Source organism: Cucurbita pepo, chromosome LG02 (assembly GCF_002806865.2).
Source record: "Cucurbita pepo subsp. pepo cultivar mu-cu-16 chromosome LG02, ASM280686v2, whole genome shotgun sequence".
Taxonomy (NCBI): domain Eukaryota; kingdom Viridiplantae; phylum Streptophyta; class Magnoliopsida; order Cucurbitales; family Cucurbitaceae; genus Cucurbita; species Cucurbita pepo.
The window spans coordinates 5,104,193-5,127,429 of NC_036639.1; the positions used below are offsets into that span (position 1 = coordinate 5,104,193).

The window sequence follows — 23,237 nt, forward strand, 5'->3', positions numbered from 1 at the left end:
CTGAAGTCATGTGGTAGGTCAATAACAAATAATATTTACAACAAAAAAAAAAAAAAAAAAAAAAAAAAAAAAAANAAAAAAAAAACTCTCTAAATTTGAGCTCTCACCTAATCTAAAACGTTGAACCGAAGAATTTCTCGAGAATTTTACGAGATTCGTTCCTTCTTTTTTCTCTAATCGAACGTTAAAACTTCATATGGGTTCGAATCCTATTGAGAAGTTCACTAGAGATTATAATGTTATGTATGTTACGAAAAAATTACTGAAATGCCCCTGGGACGGAAATTTAAGTTGCATGCCTATTTTTTATGCGTTTTAGATTAATCAAAAAAGAGGACGGAATGTTGTGATATGTACTCCGAGTAATTGGTAAATGTTATCTCCTTGTTGAGTTCGAATGAATGTTTAGATTAAGTTTTTATTGTGCTTTTGATGGTCGATAGGAATACCTCTCTAACAAAGCATGCATGAATGAACCAAGTTAAGATTAAGGTTAGAGTTGAGCGATTTTCATGTTGATCTAGATCAGTACGTGTGATGTCTCACATTGGTTGGGGAGGAGAACAAAACACCATTTATAAGCGTGTGGAAACTTTCCCCTAGCAAACGCGTTTTAAAGTCTTGAGGGAAGCCCGAAAGGGAAAGCTCAATGAGGACAATATTTGTTAGCGGTGAGCTTGGGCCGTTACAAATGGTATCAGAGCCAGACACCGGACAATGTGTCAACCTTCTCACTCTTCCCCGAAGGGGGGTAGACACGAGATAGTGTGCCAGTAAGGACGCTGGCCCTAAAGGGGGGTAGATTTAGTGGGGTCCCACATCCGCTGTTCTCCGAAGGGGGGTATACACGAGGCGGTGTGCGGGTAAGAACGCTGGCTCCAAAGGGGGTGGATTGTGATGTCCCACATTGGTTGGGGAGGAGAACAAAACACCATTTTATAAGGGTGTGGAAACCTTCCCCTAGCACGTTTTAAAGCCCGAAAGGGAAAGCCCAAAGAGGATAATATCTGCTAGCGGTGGGCTTAGGTCGTTACAATACGTTTCTAGTAGACCGAGCACCCTAGGATTGTGCGTGGAGATTAGAGGATTAGACCTGAGCGCACCTAGAGATTGGATTAGCCTCGATGAGTTAAACCTGAGTGTTCTTAAAATAACAGATGAGATTTAAATCGCTTAGACACCCTAAACACGTAGTAAACCTCCACAACACCCACGAAAATTTAAGAGAGCTTAAGAGACAGCTAGCAACGTGAACGATATCGACTTGAGGAATCATTGTTGTGTGTAAAAGTGGTCAAGAGCTCATAACCCAACCTCGAGTAGAGACGAAGAACTACATAAGTAGCTGACTTGAGGAGCTACTATTGCATGTAGAAGTGACTTGAGAGCCTGTAAATCAACCTTAAGATGGGACGATGGACTATATAAATAGCTTCACTCATGATAGGTACCACTATCGTGTGTGGAAACAATTCGTGGTCCCCTAAACATGCTCATTGTACTGTGAACCCGCCCTGAGAGGGACGAGGGACCGCATGAGTAAACTGAGTAACTAGTATATACAAAGAGTGTCTTCCTCAGACGTTGACGGTATAGTTTGTTCATGTTGAATGAGTTACCAGTTAACCTTACACAAAGATATTAGACGAAAACAAAAAAACAGTCCACCTTAGAGATGACATTTGTCGTCCAATAAACCCACTAACACAAAAAATTAGTCAACCACCACCTCCAAATTCAAAGCGAATCCACGAACAGCCAGAGAACCACTCGAAACTTTGAAACCTCCCCAGATGCTCAACACAACAGCAAAGACAAGGCTCGAACTTCCTAGAGCTAAAAGTAAAACACGTGGATACCTACTAGGTTAAGGATGCAACGAGAGCCTTCAAAAATAGGCTGCTTATGAAGTGTTTTTATACTCACCATCTTCCCCCGTTTGCTGCAAGTGTCTGCAGGCTGTCCATCAAGGTACGGGAACATTCAAGAATAAGATTTAACCTAGTTCTAAGGTAATAAAAAAAAAAAGGTGAAAATATTATTTAATGTTATAAGAATTTCTTATCAATAAAATATTTTCACTAATTTTACTACGGTTATTTAATTTTAGATAATAAAATGTTGTTAACTATTTTACATTATTGAAATAATTTTAATTTAATTTTTATTTATGTACTTTAAATTCCAGTTTGCAATAAGTATTAATAATTATTCTCAAATAAATAATTTAAATTAAATTATTTAAACATAATCCAACTTATATTTAAAAAATCTAATATAGTATAATAAATTATATTAAATGAAATATAATTATAAACCTTATATTATTAGAATAATTAATGTAATTTCTAAATTTGTTTATTTACCAATATTAATAATTATTTTTAAATAAATAATTTAATAATTAATACGTCCGTATTTACCTGTTCCTTTCCTAGAGCGAGATTCTTATTTACTATCTCANAAGACGAGAGGCTACGTGGCAAGCAGTGGTTGGTGTATTTGGTGACCCGCACACACACCCACCTTCCCAAATGGACGGCTTTGTCATTTTGTGTTTCTACACAGAACACACAGAAAGAGAGAGAAAGGAAGAAGAAGAAGAGAGAGAAAGAGAGAGAGAGAGAGAGAGAGAGAGTTCTTGAGAGAGAAAGAGAGAGAGTTCTTGAGAGAGATAGAGTGAAGCCGAGGAAGCAAGGGACCGTTAATTTCGGTTAATTTATGAACCAAATTTGAGCAGCAGCAGCAGCAGCAGCAGCTACAAGAAGCTAAAATGGTTTCAGACCAAGAGCTTTCTGAAGCTTTACAATGTCTCTTACGCGATTCTGCTTCTCCTTCAAACCCTAACCCTTTTTCTTCCCTCAACGCTGTTGTTCTTGAGTTGCAGTCCAAGCTTGGCCTCGATTTGTCTCATAAGGTTGATTTCATTCATGCTCAGATTCAGCTAATCCTTCGTTCTCATCCTCAACAGCCTCAAATTCATCAGAATCATCATCATCAACAGCAGCAACCACCGCCTTCTTCGCAGAAAGACATCCTTCCCCCCCATCAAAGCCCTAATTTCCCATCTGCTCCTTCCCCCACTTCCTCTGCTTTTCATACTTTCACTGCTCAGCCTCCTCCGGCTAAGCCGGAAACCGCCGCCGCTCCTTCCACTGCTGTCGGTTCTGACCCGCCGAAGGAGAGGTGGGGTTCTTCAAATTTTAGAATTCTGGCTCTTTTTGAGTCCCCTCACTTTTGATTTACTTCGTTTTGGGTGTGCATGTTTGTGCGAATCTCTTTCAATTTTGAAGTGCAGTTGATTTTCTAGTGTAATCGAGTAAGGGTAGGAGTTATTTGTGAAATTCGATACTTCAGCAGTTCAGAAATAGGGCAAGAAGGCATTGAAATTGTTTGTTTACTTGTTTTGACCTTTGTTGTGAGGGTTTTGGAGTGTGTAGTGCACTATTTACTGGTTTTTCTCGAGGGTTTCGATATTGTTAAGTTTCCATTGAATGTTGGTGAGCCCCTGCTTAGTTAATCTCTGTGTTCAGAAGATTACTCAGAGTTTCTGTGACTTTCTGCTTTTGTCTTGGCTGTTGAAAAAGTAAATTGCCTGTTATGATGTCTTGTCAAATGAGTGTTCATAGGTATCTAATACGAGCACGTTGAGTTTTCATTTGTTTTTTGTTTGTTTCCTTTAAAGCCTAGAACAACTAGTTGCTAGTCTGGTCAGCAGAGCCATTGAACATATATAGACAAAATTTTCATAGGAATTTGTAACTTTGGATTTGTGCATCAGCACGGAAGGTAATTAGATGAGGATGAAAGCTGCCCCAGTTTACTGGAAATAGATATCGATATATGGCATCTACTTGTGAGGAATCTTTATTGTGTATGTGCACTTTTCTATAAAAATGGCTGTAACTTTTCCAATCTCGGCTTACTTTTATTGTGCAATCAAGCCATGTGGCTTAGAGCTTGTAATCCTGTTGAATCTGCATATCAGCTGGTAGCCGTAGGCGTGGATTTTTGTTTGTTCTCTTGTTTTGATAACCTGAATATGTATCTTATGGCTGATTAAACTCACCTTTACTGCTCGAATGCAGCACTCAGACCAAGACTAAGAGAAGAGGAGGCCCGGGCGGGCTAAACAAGCTTTGTGGCGTTTCTCCTGAACTTCAGACAATTGTTGGGCAACCAGAATTGCCAAGAACCGAGGTTCTTACCACTTTCTTATTTGATTTTCTATGTTATTACATATGAGGTTCATATGATGCTTTTGCCTTGATCCAGATAGTGAAACAGCTATGGGCATACATCAGAAAAAATAACCTACAGGATCCGAGTAACAAAAGAAAAATAATATGCAACGATGAGTTGCGGTTGGTATTCGAAACAGACTGCACTGACATGTTCAAAATGAATAAGTTGCTAGCCAAGCACATCATTTCTCTTGAACCTACAAGTAAGTATCCAGTTTGATGCCTCTGTGCCCCTTTGGTTCTGGATGAAATCAACAGTTTATTTTATAATCCTGTCAGAACCGTCAAGTTCGAAGAAGGCACGAGTGGAGAGTGAACCTGCAATTGCTGTAAAAGCTGCAGAACCTAGTGTTTGTCCTTCTGTGGTTATATCTGAAGCTCTTGCAAGTTTTTTTGGTGTTGATGGAAGGGAGATGCTCCAATCAGAGGTTCTGAGACGCATATGGGAATACATAAGAGCCAATCATCTTGAGGTTTGAAAATAAACTATGGCAACTTTCAGCTTCTTGCATTTTGTCTATCTATCGTAATGAGTAATACTTTCCATGAACTTACCCTCAAACTCATTGAGCCTTTTACTTTTCTTTCTCATATAAATTAAACGAAGTACTGGAATGATTTGGTTCCTACTTTATACACCTGACCTGAGGATTTAAAAGAAAATCGTGTCTGTTTATATAAGATTATTACTATTCTGTTTTGGATGACATTTAAAATGTTTTCCAATTATGAGTGGAGTCTTGCACAAGTTCTTCAACGTGATACATCATTTGTTTGTAAAATGATCCGGGAACGAAACATTCCTTATAAGGGTGTAGAAGCCCGAAAGGGAAAGCCCAAAGAGGACAATATTTGCTAGCGGTGGGCTTGGGCTGTTATGAATGGTATCAGAGCCAGACACCGGGCGTATGCCAGCAAGGACGCTAGCCCCCAAAGGGGGTAGAGTGTGATATCTCACATCGGTTGGAGAGGGGAACGAAACGTTCCTTGTAATGTGGAAACCTCTCCCTAGCAGATGCGTTTTAAAACCTTGAGGGAAGCCCGAAAGGGAAAACTCAAAGAAGACAATATTTGCTAGCGGTGGGCTTGGGCTGTTATAAATGATATTAGAGTCAGACACCAGGCCGTGTGCCAGCGAGGACGTTGGGCTCCCAAGGGGGTGGATTGTGAGATCCCATATCGGTTGGAGAGGGAATGAAACATTCTTTATAAGGGTGTGAAAACCTCTTCCTAGCAGCGCATTTAAAGTCTTGAGGGAAAGCCCAGAGAGTATAATATTTGCTAGCATTGGGCTTGGGCTGTTACAAATAGTATCAGAGCCAGACACTGGACAGTGTGCCAGCGATGATGCTGGGCCTCCAAAAGGGGTAGATTGTGAGATCTCACATCGGTTGGAGAGGGGAACGAAACATTCCTTATACGAATGTGGAAACCTCTTCCTAGCAGATGCGGTTAAAACCTTGAGGGGAAGTCCTTAGGGAAAACCCAAAGAGGACAATATTTGCTAGCCGTGGGCTTGTGTTTGTTGTGTTTGTGTTGTTACAATACTAATCTTGGGATGTTGTTCTCCCATTTTCCCATTATCATTCACTTAAATTGAAATGGCCTGGTTTCTACTCTTGTGTTTTGGGATTGTAAAAACAGGACCCACTAAACCCAATGGCGGTGTTGTGTGATGCAAAACTCCAAGAACTGTTCGGCTGTGAAAGCATTTCTGCACTGGGAATCCCAGAAGTTTTAGGCCGCCACCACATATTTAGGAGATCATGATTGCTAATCCTCTAGGATGGTTAGTGCATTCTAACTTTCTTATATATTAAAACTGATATCTGAGTTGAATCCTTCTCTGGAGTATTAACTTCCTTGTTGGCTTCTTCATAATTCACATTTTTCAAAAGCATATCATTTGATCGATTGAAATTTCTTAGTGTCGGAGGCTTCTGATATGTTCTTCTGTTTGCTAGGAAAGATGGCTGGATAAAGAGAAAACTGTAGAATTGATTATAACACCGTAAAAGTTCACCTAGGATTCTAAACTTGACAGACAAGCCCTGACATGTTCAAATATCTTCTAGAAACTTATGAGTCTGACATACTCTACCACCATGAAAAAGGATAAAAACTGTAATAGCCTAAGCCCACCGCTAGTAGATATTGTCCTCTTTGGGCTTTCCCTTTCGGACTTCTCCTCAAGGTTTTTAAAACGTGTCTACCAAGAAGAGGTTTCAACACCCTTATAAAGAATGCTTCATTCTCCTCCCCAACCGATGTGAGATCTTATAATCCACCCCCCTTCAGGGCCTAGTGTCCTCGCTGGCACTCGTTCCCTTCTCTGGGGCCCCCAAATCCACCCATCCTTACTAGCACATTGCCTCGTGTCCACCCCTTTGGGGTTCAATCTCCTTGCTGGCACATCTCCCGGTGTTTGGCTCTGATAACACTTGTAATAGCCCTTGCCCACCGATAGCAGATATTGTCTTCTTTGGGTTTTCCCTTTCGGACTTCCCCTCAAGGTTTTTAAAACGCGTCTACTAGGGAAAGGTTTCCACACCCTTATAAAGAATGCTTCGTTCTCCTCCCCAACCGATGTGAGATCTTACAAAAACACACTTAATTCATCAAAGATGTTAGATTAAAAAATATGTATCGGTCTAGTTAATCCAATCTGACACTATAGAAATCTAATGAAACATACTAATTACTGCTACCCATGTATGTATTCCTGTACAAAGTTATCTTTTTAGTATGGATTCCTCAGCAAAATAACTTGCAGCTTTGAATTTCAAAGGACTGTCGTTTCCTTTTTCCTTTCTCCTTTTCAAAAAAAAGAACTGAAGGATTAGCTTTTTGTAGCATGCTTTACCTTTAGTTGAAGAATTTGTTTCTTCTACTTTTTCTTTTTGAAAAAGCACCCAAGTACGGATTGGGCAGAAGAAGGACAAACTAATGAACGTCGATCCTTGATTGCATTTGCAGATCGATGGCGTTAGCGACTTATATCAGTGCAGTGTTCGGAAAAGTCGATATATATATATATATATATGAAATGTTGTAAGCAGTGATTTTAATATTGTACTTGTGGATGTTATATTAAGGTAAGTAGTAAGGTGTGAACTTGGGAATGTAAGATGGGGGCTTATGGCAGAGTTTATTTTGCAATGGCCTGCCAAGTCCAAGTCCTTGGGTGGTTTCCATTTGTCTGACTTTGTATTTAGGTTTAGAATGAGCTTTGGAGTTTCTAACATCCTTACACTCTGCTGATTATGGACAAACTATATGTTTTATGTAGTAAAAGTTTAGCCTTTACTCTGCTTTCTTCTCTGTCTCTTTGTGTAGAAAGGCTTGCCACGGGACGCTGTTACTTTACCTTTAGCTTTACCTTACGAGTTAAAAGGTATTTTTCTCGACTGAGAAGGTCAGATGTTCAAATTCTCGTCGTTGAATTGCATGATAGATAATAGTAGCGTTTTCAATATGTACTTCTAAAGGCATTACTCTCGACCACGAATGTTAGAAGTTCAAGTTCTCTCACTTTAACTTGAATGCATGATAGATAATAGTAGCGTTTCCTCCCGCATTGGAATATGGATTGGGAAGGTCAGTCAAACTCACATTGTCTACACCTCGTCGTGAGTGATTTTTTGTATGTGTAAAGACAGGTAGAGTGTCTAATATAATTAGGAAGTAGATTCGATTGATCTAGAGCATACTGTTGGACGGTCGAAAACAGGAAAGCAAACTGTAAAGTAAGGAAAGGTAGTTTGATTTGCTCGGCCAATCGTCGAAATGTGTATGAGATAGACTTAGGTTTAGCTCCGTCTCGAAACCTTATGAGGTTAGGAGTAAAGCATCTGCCCAAAGGAAGAATCAAACTTTTATGCGAGGCCAGATAAACTACCCACCTTGCAGTATCCCCCTCCCCCTCCCCCGAAAACTCAAGGTGAGACGAGGTGTAACGTAGTTTGATCAGCACATTTGTTTTGGGTACAAATGGCCATAGGTTCGAATCCTATCACCTTAAAAATCATTTCTTCAGTGAACCCGAACAAAACATTGACTAAATTGATTTCATTTGCATGAGAAAACTTCCGTGAATGATACGAGCATCGATGCTAGCTTATATATATATATTAAAAGGTAGAGAGATTTAAAATATGCATTGGCATTGGACCAACCCCAACCCGTGAACTCCCAAACCAAGGCCAGTTCTTCACGTGAAGCCATGTAGAGCTATAAAGCCCCTCCTCATCCTCCCATCCCAAACCCACCATTCAAATCATTTTGCCCTCTATGACGACCACGATGATCAAGTTTTTGGCGTCGTTACTTTTTAGCCTGTTTCTGGTTGGTACCATTGCTACTCCCTTGTGTCGGGTCGACACGAAGGAGCTCAAGATGTGCCAGCCAGCGGTTGCTCCACCACACGGGCAGCCGCTGCAACCACCGACCAAAGGCTGCTGTTCGGTCGTCCGACGTGCAGACCTCAAGTGCCTATGTAGCCTTAAGTCTGTTCTCCCTACCATTGGGATTAACACAGCCAATGCCTTGGCTCTGCCTTCCAAATGTGGCATTCATACTCCCCCGGAGTGCCGTGGTTAGTTTGGAAACTAATTGGAATGATGTGTTTTTAGGAAATGGGTTACTTTTATTCCGTCTTTTTTCGTTGTAATTTACAATATTTTGTACTCCCTACGCCTAGCTTTTCGTGTGTGCTTGTCGGGAATGAGACTTGTTGCTCCACGGCGATACTGACTCGATCCGTTCCTACCTATCTCAGAGTACCATTTCTTGATATGTACTCCTTTTCGTCTCAATAAAAATATTTTAAGAATTAGAACCACAAATATATTCGATAAATATTTTTATTCCGTATTTCTTAGAACGTGTATAATCTAAATAATTTTTAGTACGAATGATCTAGAAAATATATGACATCGTTAAAATATAAAAAATCAAATAAAATAATGGTTCGTAATATATTCTGTGATATATTTCTAGACCAGTAGTTGCAAAAATAAATATTAAGTTGGATAAAAAGTATTATCCATTAATTTATGAATATATATTTCTTTTTTGTTATAAATTTTGTATAGTTATTATATTTCAATATTATATCATTTATGATATATTAGAGTATTACACATAATTTAATTTTAAAAAAATAAAAATAAATTAAGTTTTATCACGTGAAACTAGATTTCTTAAAGTTTTTTTTTTTAAATATTATTTTTTTTAAAAAAAGTTTGAATTCTTTACCAAAAAAAAGTTTAATTGAATTACCAAGAACACAAATTCATATAGATAATAATAATAATAAAAAATAATAATAAAAAAAACCAAAAGTTTCAAGAGATTTAGAACCCGAGGGCGTCTGCACGGGCAGAATGGATGAGCGAAAGGTGGTGGGGTGACAGCTAGTTTTGGTATGTTGGGGGATATCATTATTGCCGAACCCGATGCCTACATCGCATTTGCGGGTAAAAGAGTAATTGAACAAACATTGAATACGACAGTCCCTGAGGGTTCACAGGTGGCTGAATATTTATTCGATAAGGGCTTATTCGATCTAATCGTACCACGTAATCNGATGCACTGAAAATGAATGCTTTATTTAAGTAGAGAATACGTTACTTTGATTTTATTTAGAATTGAACAAAACAATTGAATCTGCTCACGGGATCTTCTTCGTTAGGACTCAAACCGAAGGTTAAAGGCTCGTGGGATCTTCTTAAAAGATTTGAACACTTCAAATTAAGTATATTTTCTCTTTTTATATTAAATATTAATTTGATCCTTTAAGTACCATTAATTTTCAACCAACAACTTATTTATGATCCAACATAGCTAAGAGTTATATCGGGACCTAAATAATGAGATCCCACCTTTTACAGGAGGACTTAGTGTTAGAAACCACACTCTCCACAATAATATGATATTGTCTACTTTGAGCATAAACTCTTATCGTTTTTTTTTTTTTCCAGAAGTCCTCGTACTAATAGAGATGTATTCATTACTTATAAACTCATGATAAACCTCTTAATTAGCCGACGTGGGACTACTACTTAGGGACTCTTAAACCAGTAAAAGTGATATTATGCATGATTCAACTATATCATGGCTAATTCTTCTGAAAAAAATTGTCTAAATGGAATCTGATAAGTAAGACTTCGTGTAAGTATTTACATAATCCTCTTCTGTCTGAAAAAAATGATATCGATCGCCAAATGTTCGAAAGTTTCGCTATTCAATCGATATATTCAACATCTTTTTTTAATTTAGGGATCAAATAGATACAAACTTACAACTTAAAACGTGTAATTCAACGGAAGAAATAGAGATAAAAGAGAACATGAGCCAATCATAGGAAAGAACAAGAAGAATCAAAATGATATTGTTGATGCAAGGTTTTGAGTATCATCCACATTATTATATATACACATTCATAGAGAAAGGGATAGCAACTCAACCCGTGACTATCAACAACAGACTGTTCTTCACGTGAAACATCTAAAACTTCACAAAACACAAAGCACAACGAACTAACACTCCTCAAGATCCAAGCTTTTCCCCTCCTATAAAAACCCCACCTCTCCTCCACCCTCAAAACACCCTCAATTCTTCAAAAAAAAGCTTCAAATTTTCCTTCCTCCATCACCAATGGCTCCCAACAAGGTTCTGGTGGCAGTTCTGTTCTTGATCGCTGTCGGTGGCGTCCTCGCATCTCCTCTGTGTAAGATCGATACCACTGACCTCGGCGTATGTCGCCCGGCAGTTACCACTCCGGAGCATGGCCAGCCTCTGCCATTGCCAACAGAAGGCTGCTGTGCTGTGGTTCGCCGTGCTGACCTTAAGTGTCTTTGCAATCTCAAGTCTATGCTCCCTGCCATTGGTATCGACGCTGCAAATGCCATGGCTTTGCCTGGTAAATGTGGTCTATCGATCCCACCGGAGTGTCATCTTTAGACCCTGTTTGGTAACGTTCTTGTTTCTCGAAACTACAATCACGATATTGTGCGTTTTCTAATGGAAAAGTATAATGACTTCTTCTTCCTTCCTGTACATGGCAGGTCTATGCAGTGATCTTTGAAGTGGCATGTATTTTAAGAAGATGGGTAGTTTTGTTTTGAGTCTTTCTTCATTGTGATGTGTACTTTGCTTTGCCATCTTTGTGTGAAGTGTGGTAATAGTTTCTTTCCTCCTTCCCTTGGAGGGATGAACAAAAGTGTAACCGCTTCCAATTTGTACTCTCCTTTTTCATTGCAATAAATCTACTACTTTTATACATACTTCTTTAGAACATCTCTGACGACCACTACGGTATTAGGCTCTTCGAAAAGTTCCATGAACTAGACAGATCCTATAAAGATCAAAGACAAACACTACGATATTGAGCTCTTCGATGTGTTCCACGAACCAGGCCCAACCTATAAATAGAAACAAACAACTTTGATCATTAACCACTTGAAGTATGAGTGATCTAATTCAAATTTAAGATTTAATGATCCTTTTTTATTGAAAGAATTGACCATCACTAAATCGTATATAAGTTCTCTTAGAAAAGAATGAAATAAATAACTTAACTAGTTGAGCTATACTCAGCCGAACCTCTAATTCAAAGACTAAACCATTTACTAACTAAAGCATCCAAAGGGATGACTTAATTTACGGTTTACAACGTAGAACTTCCAAATCTTACCGACTTTACGAACTAAGAACTTACAAAACCGGACACCACAAATCTAAATATTACAATCAGATCCATTATACAAATCTAGCTTCCATGAACCAAACATCCCTCATGAAAACAAGAAACATCATTAACACTCCCATGTTTTCTTATCCATAAGGTACATAATCTACAGTCCTTAACAATTAGTAAGGTTCATCCTAAAAGATAAATCCAACCTCAAGAATCAATGTTTATTGGCAATGGAAAGTCCACCACTACCAACAAAACAAATGGAATCATGTCAAAAGGCAACTAAAATCCACAGCTTCCCACTAGTAATAAAAGAACACAAGGAGTTCGTCCTTATGTGACAAGGATAGATTCTCCTGCTAACTTGTGGCTAGGAATTGGAGAGAGAGAGAGTCTAAAACAGACCACAAGTTCATTTTTTATGCTAACAATCAAAGAACTGAAAAAGTACCTTCCCTGATTCAGAAAAGACAGCAGCCTCCACTAAAGTTCTAGATCAATGACTAAAATGTAAACAAGACAATACTCTGTACATACATATAGAAGGCAAGATGCAGCACATGCTCCTTGATCTCTCACAAAGACAAATTCTATTTACAAGTGAGCCAGAGCCTTGTCTACTAAATAAAGCAGCATTGTGGTCAGAAAGAGCACATTCATTCAGTTTCCAACCAATAATTACATGACAGTTTTCACAGTGCTCCTTTCCAGATTTACAAAGCAAAAATGACCACATTTTTTATGCTACCAACATTCCAAGGCTCTAAACATCAAGTTTCCAGCACCATATTTAGTGATCAATGAGGATTGGAATATTTTAGTGTGAGAGAGACTTTCTAACCTTCCCAATGCGTATCCTTGTTCGACCAACGTTGCTGTTCCTGCGGTTTTTTTCCTAACAACCAGAACCACTAGGTTGGTTGCTGTGGCAAGGCCCTCCAAATATAGGTCTCATGTAGTAATCATCGAATTTCCTCCAAAAGAAATGTATGGTGTACACAGGTCTCTCCATTAACATTGACAAACTATCCTTTGCACGGAGGACATTGGTTGCAGCAGACTCTTCCATGGAAAGCAAAGGGAGAGTTATGTCCTCTTCGGTGAACTTCGGACCGGAGTTGCTTGCACTGTTAGTTGCTTGGTTGAGTGGAAGCAGACATCTTATGAGCGGCTTTGTTAGAAACCCAAATACCTGAATTTCATAAAAGTGAATTGATGCTATACACAATTCATGCCATATTGCAACTCTTCCTAAGTAGCGTCATCTTTGTAAAAGAGTACAAATTTTTAAGTAATGAACCCATACCATAGAATAATTAGAAAAAACACATGCATTAAGAAGATGAAAGCGTACCACCGTAGTGAAGAGTACCACAACCGTGGTGATGGTAATCATTGTTGCGTGGGTTGGATCCCGTGTAACCCCAGAATAGGTGAACTTCAAAATACAAAAACATTTCACGTTCAATAGATACTGTCCCCGATAAATCAGAAATGATAATACTCCAGAATTGCATCAATTAACAGTTCAAAGAAGAAAGAAAGACTAGCCTGTTTGAAAGCCAGAGCAATAGATACAGCTCCTCTCATCAGTCCAGCCCACCATATTATGATCTGTAAAATATTACCACTTCATAGATCAGTGATATCTGTGTAGTTCCCACGATTCCATGCTAATACGGTTACGTTGTGAGAAAAAAGGTTGTGGGTGGCACTCACATGGAGATACTGACCTGTTGTTTAAATGTAATTATAGAAGATGATGACGATCTATCTTCGCGCTTATTGAAGTAATTCGATATGGCAGATAGGGGAAACACAAAGGCCGCACGACCAAGCAATATCAAGAAGACTGTTATGGTATACGTACCAACCAACTTCCACAAGCTGCCAAGATTTTGAGAAAAGAAAGATTTTAGTAACAGGTGAAATATTCCTAGCATCATAGTCCAACAGGTTAAGACTGTTGAGATAGTGCTGATGTTAACAGTGGTTTTTCGAAGATTGGAAATGTGAGGCCCTCATGCATTTTAAATGTTAATGAAACAAAAACGTCCATGTGTCTTTTATGTACAATTTGCATATAAAGGATTACCCTTTTAATGCTTTATGGAATAGTTAAAATTTAAGGCTAAAAAAAAATTAATCGTTAAACTGTGCATTTGATCTGTTACAAAGGATTATAAATTATAATCTTAGAACACAGTAAATGAGATCATTAACGCTCAATACTACTGTATTGGATATGTTTCATTATATTGGAAACTCATCAGTTTTCAGTTACTTGATCTGCTAAAAACGACTTATTATAGGTCAACAACATCTTGGCACATAGGGACCTGATTGCCACCCACCTACGGCCTCAGAATTATTCCCAAGTGCCTCAGTCTCCTGCTTCACAACACCCCCTTTCACGTCCATCCTAAATGAAATGGTAATCCTAGCTAGAATCTACGAACCCTAATAAGCGCTTTGGATATGCAAACTCCTAGTTCACAGATGCGAAAACTTCACATAAGGTATATTGTCTTCTCTCACTAGTGTGAAATTAGAAGAAAAGCTTAGGAGATGATAAGAGCACTATGTGAGTGTCCATTCATTATTAAGGCCAATTGCCAAGAAAGGACCTTAGAACGCCATAACAAGAAAGATAAAGATTGAGAGAAATGGGCTATTTTCATGAGATCATAATCAAGTTATTAGTCTATTCGGATCAGGTGTCACAACAATCCAAGTCGCTCTTTTTAGCTTTATTAGATAACTTCATGGAACGCAAACAAGAAAGTATTTTAGATTTATTAGATAACTTCATGGAACGCAAACAAGAAAGCACAGTGAATTGATACCTTAATTTAGTTATCTTCCACTTCTCTATGTCAAGAGCATCCATGCCCACGTAAAGAAATATTGCAGTTTCAGCAACGAACGACATCATTGAAAATACATGCCTGAAGTAAGTATGTCATAAGAAGAATGATTACAAAAACCATTGGAACACAGATATTGTTACCTTCAGCATGCATCTAGAAGTTGTGCTTGTACTTGCCTGGTGGTTATCTTTGAACTATCAGTCACATTATGCCATGCATAGTGCGACATGATAACCCCACAAAAGAAAACTGTGAGTATTCCACTCAACTCCAGTAACTGTTCAATGAAACAAATGCACAACTACAGTTAAAATATTAATTTTTGTTTCAAAGCAATAATTAAAGCAAACAATAGCATTTGCACAAAAAAGGGTAGAAATTGAACTATGACCTCACAATTGAATGCTTATTTTTTATAATTAGATAAAAGGATAAACAAGTTAGAGACCTGTGATAATGGGTAATGGTAAATTTAAATAGGAAAAATTACCTTTTTGGTCCTTGTTTGTTTAGTCCTTGAGTTTTCAAAATGTATCTTTTTAGTCCCTAAATTTTGAAGAATAAGGGTATATTTGGTTATAAATAGAGGGGATGGGAAAGTAGGAAGTCCGATAATTTTAGTGGTTTGAGGCTCGATTCAGAGTACTCTAGAGAGAGCTACTTGGTTTATCTCGTAGTTTTGTTATCTTCTATATTGCAATATGTTTTGGGCTCAGTCATATTTGTCCTTAGCTAAATAGTTACTAGAGAAGTGATCACAAATACAAAAGGGTGAGAGGGGCAGGCAGAATTTGGAGTAGGTTTTGGTAGATTTTGGAGAACGCAGACCCCTTTGAGAGATTTTTATTTTCCTTTCTTAATACTATTTTCTATTCATTTCACTTTCAATTCTGACTTCTATCTACTTTTTACTCATCTAACAAGCCATTGCCTCACTGCCTCACTGCAGAAAGGTTTTCATAATTTTCTACTAATAAGCACATTTTTTAACACATTCTTTTTACTGCAGCATAAATCTTGTGTTTCCTGCTGGTGGAGGTTATATTATGAGAATCACACAGACCCAGTTCAGCATGTATCACTAAATTCTGAACTGTAACTACTCTTAGTCATGAGAAGTAAGTAAAGATGATACTTTAAGAACTATGTTTAATTATCCGGAGGTTAATAACTTTTTAGAGGAATACTCTGAAGCTGCCAAGAGAAGCTCATTTAAACAGTGGTATCAACCAAAAACAAAAGTAAAACAAAACAAACCAGAAAAGAGAAGGAAAAGTTCGCTTTAACGTCAATATTACCTTTGGTAAAAGCTGGATCTACAATTAGAACTGACATCATTTTCAAAACGTGTAAACATATTTACCTCTGCTAGCATGTATGACAGGTAAGCCATTAAGACCATTATCGCAAGCTCACGCACACTTGAATGCCTGTAAGAAAATAAGACTTCAGATTGGAGAGTTCGGGCCACCTGAACCTACTTTGAAAATGTGTCACAATTGCTATGCAGAAGATCCAAACTGAAGGGAAAGGAACTAACCTCCCGAAGTATAAGGTTTTCAGGATATATGCTGTTAGAAGCCCAGCCTGCAAAAAATGAAAAGGCCATATACAATTCCACTAAACAAAAAATCATTTTATGGAAACATTCTCCAGAAAATATTTATAGTTATGCTGGAATAGAAACTAAAGGATTTGTTCTAGCTGTGTGCATCAAGATTGATCAGTCTGATCATTATCAAAGAAGTTTATACAGAGGAATAGACCAGTACGCAGAAGAAGAAGAAGATTGTGCTCTAATGTTCCTTAAAGCTGGCTGAACCAAAAATTCTATTAGTCTAGCTTGAACATGTTAATATTGGTAGAAGGCTACCACAGGGGTGGTAGAGAATTGGTAAAGATCATCTATATTACTCCCAAAACATATCTCTCACACACTCCATCTGATAGTCTACAGCAAAGAAACCTCGAGTCTTCTTTGTAAGGTCGTGATGATCATCTCGCAGGAAAGAAGACCCATGAGAGATCTACAGAAAACCATAGACAAACCAAAGGCACCTAGGAACTTGCTCAAAGTTACCAGTTTCTTCCCCTTCCTAGCACAAACAACACCCAAATGAGGAAATAGTAAGGATCGTTCCCATTCCTGACCTAAACCCGGTTTCAGGTTTGAGATCTCCTTGCAGAAGATGAGATCTCCTTGCAGGAGTAATCCATGTATCTTTTTCATTGCCAATGGTTTTTAAGATGGATCCCATGTTTCTTTAACATGGTGTGAGTATCCGTTCCAAAAATTGAAATCCGACTCAATAACAATGAACCCAAAGGATTTCAGACAAAGGGATATGAAGGAAGAGAAGCCTTGCCTTCAGCTAAATCGAAAAACAAGGATTTTGATGAGAAAGACCTTTACATATCACACACTCAGGTTCTAGCACCTCGTCCTTTAGCAAGGTGAAATACACCAAGCTTGTCTACCATCTTTAATTTCATACAACAGACCTTTGACCATTCCTAAACCTTATATTAGAAAGGGAGCAGCACAACAGAAAAAATAAGCAAGCCCAAATTAATGCATAAAAATCTGATAATTTTTTTTAGAGTTTGCACGATTATATCAGAAACTTATGGTGTCTAGACTAGCACATGGATATAGCTATATTGGTAACACATTATGAAGTTAAATCAAGCTTACAGTCACTCCAAGGACGGTGCTAGTTGAAAATAAGTAACAAAAATCTCCGAACACATGAAGGGCTGTCTTGCTGTTAAGCCTAGTGATGTCAATCTTCTGCACTGCATTGAAGAGAACAACTGATGTTGCATCATTCACCACTCCTTCCCCAAAGACTAGACTGTAGAGTAAAGGCGTTTCCTCTTGGTGTAGTACCTACATAAAGGACCATCCGTAATAGTAATTTCTCGGAAATACAACATACAAGTGCGACCATCGAATTTGATCCTGATGATTACAAAAAGAGAAAGTTGGAGCGCAAGCTAACCTGCAGAGTGCATACTGTGTCCGTGGATGAAAAAATAGCACCTATAGCTGAATCAGGAAAAGAAAATCTTCATTAATCTACCCTATAACTACATAATTTCAATCAACATAAATCTGCACGACTAAAAATTAGCTTTTCAAATTTTGAGCTCACCAATATAGTCCCGTGCGGACAGACCATGGAAGCCCATCCTTGGAAACAGCCACTGGCTACCTAATCGATGCATAAAAAACCATTTCATGTGAATTTAAATTTCTTAGTGCCCAATAATGATACATCGCTATTGCATTGTTGAATTAAGAATTAGTTGCTGAATAGATTTGACTTATACCAGACGTTATAATGAGTGCAGATATAAAAACACCAATCACCCCGAACAGCATAATGGTCAAGAAGTTGTGGAAGAACTGCTTCTTTTTAACTTGAAATCTACAGACAGGAAGATAAGTCCGTGAAACATGAACGATTCAACAAGCATATAGAAAGATAAAACCAGAAACCTGTACGAACCCAGCATTGAAAATTATTGGGGGAAGGAGATATATGAAGAACACTTCCTCATTAAAAGTTAGGATATGAGAATCTTTTCCCTTGCTACAGACCAATATGATCGTGCCAGTAACACCTCCCTGTTTCAACAGAAAACATAGAATAAGAAAACAATTGCCATTCTTCTTTAATCACAACCATATATGGAAGCAGTTGAAAAGTTCAGTCGTCAATGTTCAGTATGCAAGAAGTAATATTTGACGTAGTTGTAACAAAAAAAAAAGTGCTCAGCATTGTTTTTTCACAGATAACTCAGTGAAAAAGAGATGTTTAATTTATTTTCCTTCCCTTCAGATATGATTGTAAAATAAGTGAACTAAAAAGGCAAGGATGAATTTGAGTAGGAACATAATTTAGCCGTCATTCTTAATGGAGTCAAATAGCAACTAAGTAGTGGCAACTACTAAACATTAACACTGTTAACTAGATGCAAATTTCTTCGAAACTAACAGTGTCTTGGGACCCTCAAAAAAGGAACAATGTTCAAGGAAAAACAAAATAAAAAACCCAAGAACTTCAGTACTAGAAATGTTCTTATCTCCAAAAGAAAACGTATGAAATCCCACATCGGTTGGGGAGGAGAACAAAGCATTCTTTATAAGAGCGTGAAAACCTCTCCCTAGTAGATGTACTTCAAAAACCTTGAGGAGAAGCCCGAAAGGGAAAGCTCAAAGAGGACAATATCTGCTAGCGATAGGCTTGGGCTGTTACAAATAGTGAGCCAGACACCGGGTGATGTGCCAGCAAGGAGGCTGAGCCCCGAAGGGGGTGGACACAAGGCGGTGTACCAACAAGGACGCTGGGCCCCGAAGGAGGGTGGATTTGGGGGGTCCCACATCGATTGGAGAAGAGAACGGGTGCCAGCAAGGACACTAGGCCCTGAAGGGGGTGGATTGTGAGATTCCACATCGATTGGGAGGAGAACGAAACATTCTTTATAAGGGTGTGGAAACCTCTCCTTAGCAGACGCATTTAAAAAACCTTGAGAGGAAACTCAAAAGGGAAAGTCCAAAGAGGACAATATCAGCTAGTGGTGAGCTTAAGCCGTGCAGGATGCATCTATTTTGAAATTCCTGAAACAAGGTCATTCCTGCCCTAGCGAATAACTATAGTTGGAGATGCAAAAATAATCACACAGATCACATCAATCAGAAGCAAAGAAGATTAAGAACAACATCTCCACATCGCTAAGAGTGCGAGACTCTTTAGCTCCCAAACGTAAAACCAAAACCAAGCGAGCTTGGCTTAGACCAAAGACAACATCATACTATGCTCAAGATAGACATCATGGTACTAATAGTACGCAGACACAGAAGTTCTTGCACTATCAAATCACACAATGCGATTAAAAGACATCAAAACATATCATTACCATAAATTAAACTAACTGTACAAAATCTCCAACACGAAAAAACACACTATCACAAATCAGTCGATCAACTCAAATCCAGCTCAATCAAGCCAGTGGGTGCGACCGACTTCCTTGCCTTCAAAATCAAATTCAGTGATATGAAGTCTTGCAGAACAGAAACACCTCGTGTTCAAACTATTCTAATGTCGTTTTCTTCCAATCGGACTTTGAACGAACCTCCAAACCAGAAGAGTGCGAATTTTACAGCAATGATGAAGTATTTATTGTGGAATTAGTGTGATTAGACACTAAACTACTAAGAGGAGGGAATCAATATGATCAAAAAAACAAAACAAAAGCTAGATTTTAGATGAAGAGAGTATACAATGATAATGGCAGTGATGGATTCATTAACCCAACGATTTTCTTCGAGCAAATGGCCAATAACCAAGCATAAACAAAGAACAGCAACGAACAACGTCAAGGGGACGACCGGGGCGTGGTCGCTGCCGATGTTCTTGACAGTTTCGAGCACTCCCATTTCTCTCTCGTCACTTCAAATCTCCCGCAACACCGTTTTCCCTGAACTGAGAGAGATTTTGCCGCGCAATGGAGCAGAGTTCGTTAGGGAAACGTGGACTGACACGTGGGAATAGATTAATACAGAGCTTCACACGTGTTAAGTCCTCGACAATCCCAACGGACACGATAAAAAAAAAAAAAAAAAAAAAAAAAAAAAAAAAAAAAAAAAAAAAANATTGTTTTAAAAACATTATCCGATAATTTTTTTTTTTTACCATTTTTATATTATTAAATTTATTTTATGATTTTTTTAGGTATTACCTCAGTTAATTTTTGCGTCATATTAGATATTAAACTTTTATAAAGATTTATAATTTTTAAATTTTTGTATTAATTTTTATAATATTATATTCTCAAATGAATTTAAATAATCATTACTTTTAAATATGACTAAATATATTAAATGGTCCCCACTTAAACGTGCCAAGAAAAAATCTTCCACTTCCTCGTGACTTCTCTTAGCAAAGTAGATCTGTTGGTTAAAGAAAAGAGTAGATTCTGATGTCGGTACGGTATAAGACGAAAGTATGACGTACAGTTCGTGTGATAGTGTTGTAAGGTCCTATTCTTTAGACTGATTAATCCTATTATTTGAGACTTTAAGTTATTTCTACTGATATTTTTAGGTTCAACCATGATTGTAAAGACTATATAATATCATGTTTATAATTAATAAAATAGCACTTGAGATTGAGCGACATATTGGTGAGAGTCTTTGTAATGTGATAGTGAGGTATTCACTTAACACTTTGTTTATTAGTGATTGGTTGCTACCCGTGGATGTAAGGGAACTTATTCTCTCTGAACCACGTAAATATCTTGATGTCTCTTTGTGTAATTCCGTTCGTGAGTACATTTGTTCCGCTTTTGGCGCACAACAGATACCACCACTTATTAGGCTTGACGAGCGATCCACGTCTTCTTCCTCGAGAATTTTGTTTGCTCGACTGCCTTTATATATATATATATATATAACTATCAACTTCATCGTTAATTTTTTAAAAATTTAAATTTTACTATTAAATTGTTGCATAAAAAAATTATTTAGTTGATATCTGGTTGAATTAATACTTTGCTGACGTGGACCTATCACATTTCATAGTTTTCCATTTTTAAGGAAATGCCACGTCATAATGCCATTTCCTTATTCCCAACAAAATTCACGTTAATATTATTTTTTAAATGATTTGATTATTTTTAATGAAAATAATATTTCCCTCAATTATTGATATCGTAATGGCAAGATTGAAGAATGGTGCACGTTCTAAAATGTAAGGGGCATTTTGGTATTTTCTTATCCATAAATGACACGACATTAACATGGGAGGGTCAGTGCCTCGATAGAACCCGGATGGGTGGATATTCGAGATGTCCCAATGTTATGAACGACACGTAGGTCCGTTCTCGATAACATAACCGAGCAAGTTGGGTGGCTGACGACACCCACTGACTTGGAATGACATCAAGACATATCCAATACGATGTTGTATTGGGCCGTTTGATCAGATTGTTGTTATATCGTGTCACAAAAATTGAAACTAATTCAAATAAAATAACTAAATACATAAGATTTTTTTTTTTTTTTTTTTTTTTTTTTTTTTTTTTTTTTTTNATCAAAGAGGAAAACTTTAAATTGACTATCTCGTGACCTCGACAGCAAGCACCATTACCCACCCTATATGTCATTAATTTGAAAAACGTTGAGCGTTTAAAAATACCCAGTAAGTGATTCTATTGTTGGAGTCGAGAAACGCATACATATGGTCCCGTGCACATCGAACGCACTAGATGAATTTCACTTTCATAAGATACTTTAAGTTGGTGAAGTTTACTCAAAAAGTTCAACCGAACCCTAAACCAAAATCAAACAGAAGAAAAAAACAGTATACTAGACATAACCGAAGAAACTTAAAGAGTCGAGTTGAACCTAGAGAAAATCCATTAATCAAACTCGAGTCGATGGAAACCCGTTGAACCGAACCCGAACTAGAGAAAATTTGTTTCAAAAGGCTCTTTCTATTTGACTTATCATTTCATCCTTTTCTCATCAAGGTTAAAAAGTAAATGCAATTTATTACCTTTCTAAATCCTCTTTAAAAATAACAGATTTTCTTTTAATTTCATACCAACTAATTAAAAAAGGTAATTATTTTAATTATTTTGTTGTGGGAAAAAAAAAATTAATATTGCAGTGCAATCAAGGGAAAATATTTGGATAAATAGTGACAAGATATTAATTTTTAAATTGGGTTTAATATTTTAATTTAATTCCCAAATTTGATATTTTACAGATTATTTCAAAAAAATAAATAAAAATTCCTAATATAATTTATTTATTTTTAAAACATTCAAAATTATCTGACATATTACTCTCTATTTTCCGGTTGAGTTGTCTTTTTATTATTATTATTTAATAAAAATATTTATCGGCAACATTAGTTACAAACATTAAATATTTTTAATCTTCATAATAATGTTAAAAGTAGGACAAAGTTGTAACCTTATTTTCGAATTAGTTCAATTGACTTATACAAAAAAAAAAAAAAAAAAAAAAAAAAAAAAAAAAAAAAAAANACCAATTCAACCGATTCGAATTTTTTTATTTTTGAAAAATTAATAAATTATTATTTTAGTTGGGCAGGTTATTGTAACGACCGAGATCCACCGGTCTTCCCCTCAAGGCTTTAAAACGGGTCTGATACGGGAAGGTTTCCACACCCTTATAAATGGTGATTTGTTCTCCTTCACAACCAATGTGGGACATCATAATCCATCCCCCTTCGGGATCCAGCGTTCTCGCTGGCACTCTTTCCTTCCTCCAATCGATGTGGGACCGCCCTCAAATCCACCCACTTTAGGGCCCAACGTCCTTACTGGCACATTGCCTCGTGTCTACCCCTTTAGGGAACCGCGAGAAGGCTAGTACATCGTTCGGTGTCT

The 23,237-nt window shown here is 37.5% G+C and overlaps 2 protein-coding genes across 2 annotated transcripts; one reads left to right on the forward strand and one right to left on the reverse strand.

The window, feature by feature from the left end:
* Positions 1-2,588: 2,588 nt before the first annotated feature.
* LOC111789084 lies at positions 2,589-7,561 on the forward strand. Its single transcript, XM_023669728.1, has 6 exons — positions 2,589-3,186; positions 4,089-4,200; positions 4,276-4,447; positions 4,524-4,717; positions 5,889-6,033; positions 7,221-7,561. Exons 1-5 carry the CDS (start codon positions 2,774-2,776, stop codon positions 6,012-6,014), a joined length of 1,017 nt encoding a protein of 338 aa, XP_023525496.1. The 5' UTR covers positions 2,589-2,773; the 3' UTR covers positions 6,015-6,033; positions 7,221-7,561.
* A 3,908-nt stretch (positions 7,562-11,469) lies between these two features.
* LOC111785938 (sodium/hydrogen exchanger 4) lies at positions 11,470-20,290 on the reverse strand. Its single transcript, XM_023666318.1, has 15 exons — positions 20,101-20,290; positions 18,326-18,444; positions 18,147-18,244; positions 17,969-18,028; positions 17,816-17,862; positions 17,509-17,703; positions 16,354-16,400; positions 16,177-16,243; positions 14,990-15,090; positions 14,790-14,891; positions 13,677-13,830; positions 13,495-13,557; positions 13,298-13,381; positions 12,785-13,135; positions 11,470-11,668 (listed from the first exon to the last, which is right to left on the reverse strand). Exons 1-14 carry the CDS (start codon positions 20,254-20,256, stop codon positions 12,839-12,841), a joined length of 1,590 nt encoding a protein of 529 aa, XP_023522086.1. The 5' UTR covers positions 20,257-20,290; the 3' UTR covers positions 11,470-11,668; positions 12,785-12,838.
* Positions 20,291-23,237: the final 2,947 nt, after the last annotated feature.